The following is a 13,795-nucleotide window of genomic DNA, read 5'->3' as shown; positions in this document are numbered from 1 at the left end:
TAAACCTCATGTGTATCTTGTATATCCACCCATAGTGTATTGAAACATCTTGAGTGCTACATTCTCAACAGTCCCTTGCGATAGTATTCAGTGCCATAGATACTTAGATGTTTATAATCTGTCAATATTCTGTGCAGGCATGATTGGGAGGGATACCCTACAGATAGCCTATGGTTTCAGTCAGAATAGGAACATCTTACATGTGGCTTACTAAAACTAGGAGTATAAATCTTCCATATATATAAAATCTCTTTCCTCTTACTTAAAGATTAGTAGTACCAAAGAAAACCTCTAAAATACCAAAAGGTATAAGTAACAAAATTAAAATAACACAAAATCCTACTACCTAGAAATCTCTGCTTCTGATATTTTGTTATTTTTCTTCCAGTCATATAAATGGGTATATGTAAATTGAAGGGTTGGTCACATTATATGTATATTGTTATAATTTGCTTTTTTTCCAATTATATTACTGTTTTTCCATGTCTTAAAATAATATAGTTTTAATGGCTGCCTGGATCAGCATAGTGTTTAAGAGTGCTGGGTTATGCTGTATGATCATTGGCAACTTATTTAACCTCATTAAGCCTATAAGGGTACTCAATAGTGTTGTAAGAAAATGTAATAATTCACCTGTGTTTTTTTGCAGTTGTTAGCTACTATTCCATTATATAAATATCCATAATAAACATAGTCTTGTTTTTAGAATAGTTTTAATGATTTAAATTATTACTATATATTTTCTTATAAATTATTCTATATTACATGTTACATGAATAATTCATTTATAATCTGCATTAAATACTGCATGAAAAATTATTTGCAAACTGCTTATAAAACTATTTGTAAATTGCTTAACAGCATTTGGCAGATAGCACTAAAGTGTTAGTTGTTATATATCCACAAAAGTAATTCAGAAGTATTTGCTTATAATTATAAAGTAATCTAAACTAAGCTTTTAAGTTTTAGAAATTGTTTAAGCTTGATTTTTAACAAATCATAAGGTAATAGTACGATTTATTAAAAGTTTTAGCATTGGGAAACTTTTAATAAATAAAAATGGGATTTTTATTGTCTTTTCTTTAGGGCCAGTTCACAATGAACTTGCATTCCAGCCTCCCATTTCCAATCATCCTGGTAAGTGTGTTTCAAAATTGATTCCCTATGTTTAGGTTTCCATTGTGGTAATTGGAATACACATACAGGTGTTACCGTAATTACCAGGTAAGTTAGCTTTTCAAACAAGTGTAATACTCATTATGTGAGTTAAGTATTTATGAGTAGCTAATAAAATCATATATAGACTGTATTTGATATTTTTTTTTTCTCCTCCTTGAGATGGGGCCTTGCTATTTTGCCCAGGCTGTCTTTGAACTCAAGATCTTCCTGTTATGCCTCAGCCTCCTGAATAGCTAGATTACAGATGTGGACTATCATGCCCAGCTATATTTGATTCATTTTAACTGTCTTGGAAAGAAAAGACAACACCAGGTGCAGTGGCTCATGCCTCTAATCCCAGTGGCTCAGGAGGCTGAAACAGGAGGATTGCGAGCTCAAAGCCAGCCTCAGCAATGGCGAGGTGATAAACAACTCAGTGAGACCCTATCTCTAAATAAAATACAAAATAGGGCTGGGGATGTAGCTCAGTGGTTGAATGCCTGAGATCAATCTCCAGTACCTCCCCCACCCCCACTGCCAGAAAAAAAGGTAGGGAAAAGAAAAGACAAGAATTCTGTTTGCAACTAAAATATAAAGTACAGAAATGCTGGTTTCAGCATTGGATACATAAATATACAGTAGAATAAAACTAGGTTTTGAAATAGAACCACTGTAAAACTGTAGCTTTAAAAGGCAGGAAAGAATCTTAAATAGATGCTGAAAAGAAAAATAATTCATTGTATCTTAGAAGAAAGAGTTCAAGAATCTTTCCTTAACTGGAATTTAGAAACTATATGATTAAATTATGTTCAGAAGACTAAGTAGCTAAGTAGCTTTCTTTAATTGAGCTTGTACATGATTTTTTTTTAAATCATAGAAGTAATAAAACAAAGTAATAAAATAAATATTGAAGTTCCCCTATTGTGTAGCCCCTCCCCCTTCATCCCTTCATAATGATTTTTCTTAGTTTAAAAAGATGAGAATGCTGTTGTGTCTTTGTATTTGTAGGAGGTTGGTTCCAAATGCCCCTCAGATATCAAATCTGCAGATGTTCAAGTCCCTTACATAAAATGGCATAGTGTTTGCATATAACCTACACGTGATGACTTAAAGTATACAGGAAGATGATATATGGGACTTAAGCATTGCAGATTTTGATATCTACAAAGGGCCCTGAAAACAATCCCTCATGGATACTGGAGGACAACTGTATAGATTTCCAATAAAGATTCTAAAAATGTATAACCACAGTGACCAAAATGATTAATTTAAAGGATAACTTATAGTTCATGTAGTTCTACATACTTTTATTTGTGTAAATAGTGTGCTGTTGCTGATTATGTATGCTGATTCCATTTTTTCAGCTGTTTAAAAATAATTGAAGGGAAGATTTTTTTGTTTATGACTATCCTTGTTTAAGAAATTAATAATTTCTGGACCAAAGGTCAGATTGCTTTATAGCGACAACATCAAGATTATGAGAATTAGTTTAACCATGCTCACTAGCAGTAAATTTAACTGGTTAAATCGATGCTTAATGATTAATGAGGTAAATAATATTTATTTTCTTTAGTTGATGGTGGTGGGACAGAAAGTTTTTTTTTTTGGTAGCTTTTGGGATTGAATCCAGGTGTGCTCTTCTACTGAGCTGTATCTTCAGACCTTTTTATTTTTTATTTTGAGACGGGGGTCTCACCAAGTTGCCAAGGCTGGCCTTGAATTTGGCAATCTTTCTGCTTCAGCCTCCTGAGTAGCTGGAATTACAAGTGTTAGCCACTGTGCCTGGCCAAAACCAGTTTTTAAACTTTATGTATATTCTAGTTTGATTATCTTTTTAAATAGATATTCTCTGTATGTGTTATGGTATATTTGTTATGACTTTAAACATTTTTTGTGGATCAAGTGGCCTTGCCTTTATAGTAGTTTTTGGAGAAATGTGATATATAGAAAAGAACATAACATTAGCATATCATCTATTGAATGATATTAAAGCCAACACCTACATAACCGCTGCCCAGATTGAGAACTAAAATACTGCAGTACCCCAGAAACCCTCCTATCTACATTTTGAAAATTTTTCCTCTCTTCTCCCTAGAGGTAACCACTATTTTGCTTTTTATGCATATCATTTTTTTCTTTTTGCTCCCTTAAAGTAATAAATGTGTGCTTATTGGGCACAGTGGTATATACCTGTAATTCAGGAGGCTGAGGCAGGAGGATTGGAAGTTCAAGGTCAGCCTCAGCAATTTAGAACCTGTCTCAAAAACTAAAAAAGACTGGAGCTATATACCTTAGTGCTCTTTTGTTCAATCTTCAGTACAAAAAAAAAAAAAAGAAGCATCCCTAAACAACCTAGTTTAGCAGTTTGGTTTTTGAAATTATATAAATTGGATCATTTTGTCACAATCTTAAATTTTTTTTTTTGTAAAGGAAGTATATAATGGTAAGGAGAAAATGTTGAGCCATAAGAATGAAAATTTTTGCTGGCACTGAGGTAGCATCATTAAAAATCAGTAGTGGTTCTTACCACCTTTGGAGACTCAGTAGCTTAGTGGGAGATGGTCTCCGGGAACATGGATAGTTGGGGATCTAGAGAAGAACCTACCCTGGATGGAATAGTGGAGTGGGAGTAGTGGTAGTAGTATTTAGCTAGTGATATAGACTCCACTGCAGATTGATTTTTTTTTAATATTTATTTTTTAGTTGTAGTCGGACACAATACCTTTATTTTGTTTACTTGTTGAACTCAGGGCCTCGCATGTGCTAGGTGAGCACGCTACTGCTGAGCCACAACCCCAGCCCCTTCCTTTGACCTTTTGATAGGTTGACTTTGTTCTTATATTGTTTAGGCCATACCATCTCTGGTATTTAGAGAATAGCATTTACTAGAGGAGGATATACATCCATAGCAATTTGCATTGGTGTTTGTTGCCTTTGTCTTTCAGTAGACTAAGGAAGTGACTTAAACCTGAGCCGATCTCTGTCCTGCTAGTTGTAAGAGGAGATAAGCTCTGCATATACTGACTATTTATTTATTTATTTATTTATTGCAGTACTGAGGATTGAATGTATATACATTTTAATGAAGTCGGCAGGTTAGAACTGAGATAGATGGTCTTTGGCTATGGATACTAATGGGTCCCCAAGGAGTTTTACTTCATAACTGTGACTCTTGATGTCTCTTCTTATACTTTTAGAAAGAATATTCACGCTGGTCTCTCTGATAGGAGAGCTTTCAGTCTTGGTACCCTCCTCCTTACCAAGTAATGCTCAAGAGAAATAACATAACTATATTCAAATTTTAAAAGTATTGAGTAGCAGTTTATTACCTATTCATTTCTTGGCCATAAGATTAAAGTCCACATTCCTTAGCAAAGCAGAGGAGAGTTTCTGGTCTGGCCCCTGCATACTTCTCTAGCCCTTTCTCTTCATATTTTAAACATCTTGCACTACTTACCTAATTTTGCAGGGTATATCATTCCTCTTTACCTTTTTAGTGTATATGTTATGTTTTGCATATGTATTATATGTTCTATAGTACTATATTTTACAGTGCAACAAATTATACCAAATAATACCAAAACTTGAGAAGTTAAAACAGTAATAGCAATTTGTTACATTAGTTTGTTTAGCTGAGTACTTCTGGTTTGAAGTCTCATGAAGTTGCAATAAAGTTGTTGTCACCATTTGAAGGCTTTTTAGGGGCTGGAAGGTTCCTTTTTAGGGTGATTTACCACCACACCTGTCTAGTTTGTGTTATCATTGGCAGGAAGCTCTAGTTTCTCTCCATATAGACTTCTCTGTAGAACTGTACTCCTAAATGTAGCTCAAGCACACCACTGTTGAGAATACTAATCCTTTGTCTCCTGCTACCTAGTGCTTTCTAATAATGCTAAGTACTAGTTTACATGTCTTCTGTCCTCATTTAGTGAACAAACAGAAAAGAAATAAAAATTACATATTTGGAAAAGGTTAGTCACTCCATTTCTTTTATTTTTCTTTTTTGGTACTGAGGATTGAACCTAGGGGTCTTAACCACTGAGCCACATTCCCAGCCCTTTTTTAATATTTTATTTAGAAACAGGGTCTGGCTGAGTTGCTAAGTGCCTTGATGAGTTGCTAAGTGCCTCGATAAGTTGCTGAGGCTGGCTGTGAACTCACAATCCTCCTGCCTCAGTTGAGATATTCATCATATTGATTGCAATTTAAAGTAAAATGTTTCTTCAGTGTCTTTCAGGTTGGATGTGTTCAAATTCACAAATGGATTTGAAACCCTTAACTTGACAAATTCAGATATGTTTTGGCACTTTAGAGCAATCCACCATTCCAGAGAGCACCTTATATATTCATAAGATTCTCACAGGGCATCTCATTCAGATATGAATAATAAAAGGAATAATTCATAACGTGACTCTTAGGTATTCAGATTTTGAACTTTGTCTTGAATGACTTTATTTTTATTTATATATTAGAGATAATATCTTGGAAACATACTTTCCATTATAATTGAACAACATTTACTTGTTAAAACTGTGCTTTATAATACATTTCCCCCTTACAGAAATATGTAGTAATATATATTACATTCTTAATTATAAAAAATTTATGTTAACTCAATATCTTTTTATCACAGTGCTGAGCATTGAACCCAGGATTTTGCAAATGCTAGGGAAGCTCCCTACCACTGACATATATCCTCAGCCCAACTCAGTCTTTCTTTTTTTTTTTTTTTAATATTTATTTCTTAGTTATCGGCGGACACAACATCTTTGTTTGTATGTGGTGCTGAGGATTGAACCCGGGCCGCACTCATGCCAGGCGAGCGAGCTACCACTTGAGCCACATCCCCAGCCCCCAACTCAGTCTTTCAAAACCTTTTTTTTTTTCCTGGCAGTGATGAGCACCCCACAGACTAAATGAGACTTCACTAATTTAAGGGGAAAAAATTAAAATACCAAAGTAAGCACATAAAATTCTCAGTCCCTTTCAAATGAATTGGAACATTAAGAATAATCTCTTTGAATTGAGTAATTCCAGCCTTCTATTCTTGCTGGTTTTGACAAGCTGCAGAGTTGATATTTATATGGCATTTATTCGTTGGGGTGAAAGAGTGGAAAGAGGCTGTTTTAGTCAGCTTTGCATCACTGTGACCAATACCTGACCAGAACAATTTAGAGGAGGAAAAGTTCATTTTGGCTTATTGTTTCCAAGGTTCACTCCTTGGTTGACTGATTCTATTGCCTTATATTTTTCAGTTGATCTGATCCTAATCAAACTCCAGATTTTAAAAATGACTTTAGGGTTTGAAGAACAGTACTGGGTACTGAGCTGGAAAATAGAAGACATGGAAATTGCTACTTTTTAATGCACTGTGTTATTTTAATCCAATTCTTTGGGGTGCTTTTCATTTCCCTCTCCCCTGTTTTACCCTTTCTTTTTGGAAAAGCTGTCTGTGGAGTGTAAGTAAAGGCCTAATATTCAAATGGATGGATGTTCTTTTTTGTTTATTTCCTATAGCTCCTGAGTATTGGTGTTCCATTGCTTACTTTGAGATGGACGTTCAGGTAGGAGAGACATTTAAAGTTCCTTCAAGCTGCCCTATTGTAACTGTTGATGGATATGTGGATCCTTCTGGAGGAGATCGCTTTTGCTTGGGTCAACTCTCCAATGTCCACAGGACAGAAGCCATTGAAAGAGCGAGGTATTGATTGTATAGTTCCATAGTTATTTTAAAAAATTGAGGAGAGTACATTTGTCTTTTTAAAATTGTTTATTTTATTTATTTACTTATTTATTTTTATGTGGTGCTAAGAATTGAACCCAGTGCCTCTACCTGCTAGGCAAGTGCTCTACCACTGAGCTATAACTCCAGCCCCATACATTATCTTTTTGAGATAATGTTTATTTCTTCATTTATATTTAATGAAGATGGAAAAATATTATCTTGAAAATTCTGAATTTTTAAGCATTCCATTTTAATTTTAGATGTTTGTTTAATATGTAAGGATAAAAGGTAGGTTTCTATTAAATGCTAGACCTTTGAAAACTAGATTCCAAATTTCAATTTCTTGATAATGTATTATTTTCTCCAAATCTATTGAGAGGAAATAATATATCATGAGAATAGATATTTCTGAAGGTTATGAAAAATCGAAAAATTGGTAATAAAAGGGAAATGGTTAAGTGGCTTATGATAAACCTATTTTTATGTAATCATTACAATTTTTTTAATCATTAAAATGTTTATATAATGAAACAGAAAAGATGATGTGAAAATGCATAATTTGGGCTATTTGATCTCACCTGTTAAAGGATATGTGTGTGTATGCACATGATCTTGGTTTTACATTTGCTATCTAACTTTGGCAAGTTACTCTCTACAATTTTCTGAGATGTAGGAAATGATTTATATCTGCATTGTCCAATTCACTAGCCAGTAGCCACATGTAGCTTTTGAGTGCTTAAAATATGGCTTATACAAAGGTGGCACACACCTGTAATATTAGTGGCTTGGGAGGGTGAGGCAGGAGGATCTCAAGTTCAAGGCCAGCCTCAGCAACTTTGTGAGGCCCTATCAACTTAGTGAGGCCTGTCTCAAAAAATAAAAAGGGCTGGGGATGTGACTCAGTGGTTAAATGCCTCTGAGTTCAGTTCCTGGTGCAAAAAAAAAGGTCATGTGATTAACTGAATTTTTAATTATAGCCATATATTGCTGGACAGTGTAACTCATAAAATATAGAAATTATAGTATGTACCTTATTTAGTTGTGAAGGTTAAATTATAATTCATGTTAAGTGTTCCTGACACATAGCAAGCACTATGTATATTTTTATTATATATAAATAGGAAAAGAAAGAAATATAAAAAAGTTAACCATGGTTATCTTTTGATAATGGTGTTGTATTATGTCCTTTCTTTATTCTTTTTAATTTTTCAATATTGAATATGCAGTATAATCTGAACTAAAATTTATTTGTGAATACTTAAGATATAATGTTTGTCTTTCTAGGTTGCACATAGGCAAAGGTGTGCAGTTGGAATGTAAAGGTGAAGGTGACGTTTGGGTCAGGTGCCTTAGTGACCATGCAGTCTTTGTACAGAGTTACTACTTAGACAGAGAAGCTGGACGTGCACCTGGAGATGCTGTTCATAAGATCTACCCAAGTGCGTATATAAAGGTTAGTTGCAATTTAATTTGAATATTTTAGGCTACAAACCTCTTTGTTGCTTCAAGAACTGAAGTGGAGGTGAGAGGAATAGAAAAATGTTTTACATCAATGCATAATAAAAACTTGTGCCAGGTGCAGTGGCGTATACCTGTAAAGCCAGCTGCCTGTAATCCTAGAAGCTCTGGAGGTTGAGGTAGGAGGATCATGAGTTCAAAGGCAGCCTTAGCAAATTAGCAAGGCTCTAACAACTCAATGAGTCAAATATAAAAAAAGGAGTGGTGATGTGGCTCAGTGGTTAAGCACCCCTGGGTTCAATCCCTGGTACAAAAAAAAAAAAAAAAATTGTGGGTTTTGTGGGTGTATATGTGAAAACACCTTTCATGGAGGTGTTTATTGATATATCAGTTATATCTAGTTTCATGGCTTGCCTTTGTGTCTTTCTCTTTTTTTAACAGATTTGTTAAAATTTTTTGGAGTAACATAGACTTGAAAATATTGAATGAAACCTCCAAACTTATATTCCTTTGACATGAAAATTGGCAAAAATCCAGACTGCAATTTCAGGTTTTTTTTTTTTTTTTTTTTTTTTGTAGTGGGGATTTAACCCAGGGGTGCTTTACCACTAAGTCAAATTCACAGTCCTTTTATTTTTTATTTTGAGACATGGTCTCACTAAGTTGCTGAGGCTAGTCTTGAATTTGTGATCCTCCAGCCTCAGTCTCTCAAGTCACTGGGATTATAGGTGTGCACCACAACACCTGGCATTTAAAAAAAAGAAATGTTTATTTTAGTTGTAGTTGGATGCAATACCTTTATTTTATTTATTTTTATATGTAGTGCTGTGGATCAAACCCAGGGCCTTCACACATGCTAGGCAAGTGCTCTACTGCTGCCACAACCCCAGCCCCTGGTATTTTTTTTTTTTTTTTTTTTTAAATGGGACTGGGGTTGAACACAGGATCTTGTGCAAGCTAGGCAAGTTCTCTTCCACTAAGCTACACTACCAGCCTAGACTTTCTTCTTGACCAATATTTGGGATTTTATGGAAGGGAATTCTAAAATAAAATGCATTTCAAATCAAGACCCTGAGAAACCTGAGATATTTTTCACTGCTCATTACAAATTAAATATTCAACTCAGTTTTGTTTATAACATACACTGTTCTTAGATGAGAAAAATGGTTGTGATTATGCCAAATACGTTTTTAATTTCAGACTTTTCAGTCATCCTGAACATCTTTGTTATCAGCTGTTGTACATTAGTGGAATTAACTGTATCTTATGACTTATTCCTAGGAGGCTGCATAAGATACAAATACTATAATTAGATAGAAACTATGAAAATGGAAGTGCTTAATTACCTTACAGTGGTGAACCTAATATACCATTTTTGGTTATGGTTCAGTTAAAGGATATTGTCTTTTTTTTTTTTTTTTAATGTGAAACTTTCAAACAGCAAATACAGAGAAAATAACAAACCTCATGTACCTATCATCTGCTTTCAACAATTACTAACATTTTACCAATCTTTGTTTACCCATGTAATTTCCCTACCCTTATCCTCCTGGAGTAATTTAAAACCAATTCCAAGATTATACTAGTTGGCTTATAGAGTAATTCCATATGAATTTCTAATTCATGAAGACTTCTAAAAACATAATCACAATGTTGTTTTTAATGAACAAAATTCACTGTGATTCCCTGTTAAAATTTTTGACAATAGAGAATCAGTTATAGTTTTGGTATATTAAAACAATAGAATAGAATAATAAAATATTGTTATATCTATTGATAGGATATTCAGGGCATATAAAAGTTGGTTCTTAACATATATATAGTGTATGATCACATTTTTGTTAAAATGTCTGTGCAAAATGTCCTACCAGGAACTATCTCTGGGAGTTACTTTGTTTTTTTCTAATTTTTCTACAAGGAATTTTTATATTTGATTATATGTCCCTTGTTAGTATTTTTAATGCTTTGTGTTTCCTTTTATACTTTGTAGCCCATTTTGTATTTGTTGGCAAACTTGTTTTGAAAGAAATAATTCAATTTTTATTTTTTCCTGTGTAATTGCTTTTACTCATAGGGCAATTTTGCCTGGCATCTGGCATCCACATTTCAGAATCAAATCTTATAATCACAAGGTAGGGGAATTTTGAAGAAATTGCATTCCAGTCCCCAGATATGCTCAGGGCCTAATTCTCATTGTGTAGGTTTCTCTGCTACTTAACCTCTGTTATGGGCAATTATTTTTTTCCTATGTGCATTTCTACCAGCACTTGGTTGATGGGCAGGTGGCTAGTTGTAGCCCTCAGAGTGCTTGGCTATTGTCCCTTTCCATATTACTCCAAGAAGGTGAATTCCTGGCTTTTACCTCTGCTTATGGTCTTGTTATCCCTAGTGCCTTTGTCTTTAGTCTCTGATCTTCACTGTGGATTTTATCTGTGGGTTGTTTCTACTTTATGTCTATTCCAAATATTACTGCTATATGAACATTTCTTTCTAAGTTTTTGGGTAAATGTATATTTTCATTTTGTTGAACATGTACCTAGAATTAGAATTGCTTTATTGTAAGGTGACTGTGTATTTACCAAACTCTTTTCTAAAGTGATTGTCATTTAACATTTTCACTAACAATATATGAGGGTGTCAGTTTCTCCACATTCTCATTAACACTTGTATATATATATTTTTTTTAAAGAGAGAGTGAGAGAGAGAGAGGGACAGAGAGAGAGAATTTTTAACATTTATTTATTTTTCTTAGTTCTCAGCGGACACAACATCTTCGTTTTTTGTATGTGGTGCTGAGGATCGAACCCGGGCCGCACGCACACTAGGCAAGCGCGCTACCGCTTGAGCCACATCCCCAGCCCCATTGTATATGTTTTTTGATTTAGCCTTCCAAAGGATGTGAAGCAGTGTCTCAGTGTAATTTTGATTTACATTTCCCCAGTGGGTAATAATGTTAAGCATCTCTGTGTACTGTTGGCCATTTGTATATCTTTGGAGAAATGTCTGTTCAAATCTTTTGACCATTTTTCAACTGGGTTCTTTTTATTGAGTTCTAAGAGTTCTTTTTATATTCTGAGTACTAGTCCCTATCAATACATGATTTGCAAGTATTTTCTTCCATCCTTTGGGTTGTCTTTTCATTTTCTTTCCCTTCCTCCCTTCTTTCCTCTCTTTCTTTTTTTATTTGTATGCGGTACTGAGAATCAAACCCAGTACTTCACACATGCTAGACAAGTGCTCTACTACTGAGCCACAACCCCAGCCCTCCTTTCTTTCTTAACAGTAAACTTGTATTATCTCATATATTTCTCTGGGTCACAGGTGGAGGTAACTTAGCTGGGTATCTCTGGGTCAGGATCTCTCATAAGACTGCAATCAAGGTATCAGCCAGAATTAGAGTAGTTTTAAGACCTGATATAAGCCATAGAAATTAATACTTTGCCTTGTAGGCCTCTCTGTAGTGCTGCTGAGCACATGGCAGCTGACTTTCCCTGGACCAAGGCTCCGAGTGAATGAGAGAGACAGGGTGAACAAGAAAGATGCCACATTTTTATTTTTTTAAGTAATCAAATCTCATGATTAACATTCCATCACTTTTGCGCATTCTTTTTATCAGAATCAAGCCACCAGGTTCAGCCCACATTTAGGGAGAGACTTGTATTATGCAAGCATGTGAATGCCAAGAGATGAGAATCTTTGGGATTCATCTACCACATGTCCTCTGGCTCTTAGTGGTTCATGTTTCTCTCACATGCAAAATGGGCTCACCTTCTCCCATAGTTCTCCAAGTTTCATTCCATTACAATCAGAATATGCTAGGTTGTAAGGCAGTATTATCAGTTCTAAAATTTTGGTGACTTCAAATAGCATCGTTCTATTTCTCAATCATACTGCCTATCATGTATTGGGTAAGGATTCTTCCCATGTTGTCCTCATTCCGGGAGTCTCCAGCATTACTGAGCCTGGAGGAAAGAGAGAGCAAATTAATCACTGGCTAGTAAAGGCTTCTACATGGGCATGACGTATCTTACTTCTCATATCATATGCCTGCATAATTTCAAAGACACAAGGAAGTTTAAAGCTTTAAATGAAATAAATGTTTGACTTTTGTTTTCTCTTTATTGGCATTAGAATATTTTATATTCTGAGTACTAGTCCGTATCAATACATGATTTGCAAGTATTTAAACCTCTTGGAGGTTTAAAGGACATTAATAGCTGCAGTGGGGAGCTTTTGAGCCTATTACTTCTGATTAAGGTTGTTCAATGCCCTCCTTCTCTTACCAAAAAACTTCCAGTGAAAGCCGAATTATGGGAAAAGATCTGGAAAGCTGACTGAGGGACCAGGCTGTCTTACAAAGATTGTCCCTTTTCTAGTTCCTTAGGAATTCAACAAGTCAGTCTGTGGTTCAGTGTGGTTTTGATATTCCAGGTTTAACATTAGGTTTAGGTGTTTTGGTCTGAAGGAGCAGCTGCTACCAGTATCTTGCTGATTTCTTTGTTAATGTCAAAAGTGCAAATGGAGAAATCCTTTCACTTTCTTAATAATCTGATTTGTAGCACCAAAATTTTTTTAATTTTTAGTTTTGTTATAGTTCAGTTCTATTTTGGTTGCTTTTAATGTCATATTTAAGAAAGTATTATCTAAATGAGGTTTGATGAAAAATCAGTTCATAATTATTAGCCCATAAATGTAAAAGTGTATTTCTGGACTCTCATCTTTGTTTCATTGATCTGTATGTCTAGCCTTATGCCAGGAGTGCTGTATCTTATTACTTAGATTTGTAATAACTTTTGAAATTGGGAAATATGAATTCTTTCTTCAGATTGTTTGGTTACTCCCAGTACATTGTACTTCTATCTATATTATATGATTGGCCTAGAAAGGATATTTATTTTTAATAGTTTTTCTGTTCTAAAGTTTTTGGAGCAGAAAGAGAAGGGGCTTTTATATTCCTACGCATCCATCTTGATTGGAAGTCTCTGGATTATGCATGTAATTTAAAGTAAGTGGCAGGGAACTACAATATTGAGCATCTACTGTGTGCCAAACAGTATTTATGAACTTACCAGATATGGAGTAGTATTTAAAATAATTGAGCTTAAGTAATACAGAGTCTTGCATAATTAATTTATTTGTCAAAAAGACTTTGAATGAAATAAATGTTTGACTTTTCTTTTAGGTGGCCTTGTTCTTTTACTTTCAAAAATAAAGTCTGTTTGTATTTCTTTAGCACTGGGAAATCTGGTTTTCATGAGCTGTATTGAGATGTGAGCCATAATTTACATGCCATATACATTATCTATTTGAAGTTTATGATTTGATCATTTTTAGCATATTCACAGAATTTTGCAACCATCACCACAAAATTACATTTCCTCATCCCAGAAAGAAACTCTATGTTCTTTAGCTGTCACCCCCAGGCCTCATTCCCCATCATTCTAGACAATCACT

At 34.5% G+C, this 13,795-nt stretch overlaps 1 protein-coding gene across 2 annotated transcripts in view; it reads left to right on the top strand.

Annotated features, from left to right (window-relative positions):
* The window catches only part of Smad4 (SMAD family member 4), a 50,826-nt gene that overhangs the window by 24,549 nt on the left and 12,482 nt on the right, over window positions 1-13,795 (top strand). For both annotated transcript variants that reach the window (XM_077792400.1, XM_077792401.1), the window contains exons 8-10: window positions 1,087-1,137; window positions 6,676-6,859; window positions 8,168-8,336. In XM_077792400.1, coding sequence (XP_077648526.1) covers window positions 1,087-1,137; window positions 6,676-6,859; window positions 8,168-8,336 — 404 coding nt within the window. The remainder of the gene's footprint in view (window positions 1-1,086; window positions 1,138-6,675; window positions 6,860-8,167; window positions 8,337-13,795) is intronic.

This window comes from Urocitellus parryii, chromosome 13, assembly GCF_045843805.1.
Source record: "Urocitellus parryii isolate mUroPar1 chromosome 13, mUroPar1.hap1, whole genome shotgun sequence".
Taxonomy (NCBI): Eukaryota; Metazoa; Chordata; class Mammalia; order Rodentia; family Sciuridae; genus Urocitellus; species Urocitellus parryii.
This window is presented reverse-complemented; position numbering and strand designations above follow the sequence as displayed.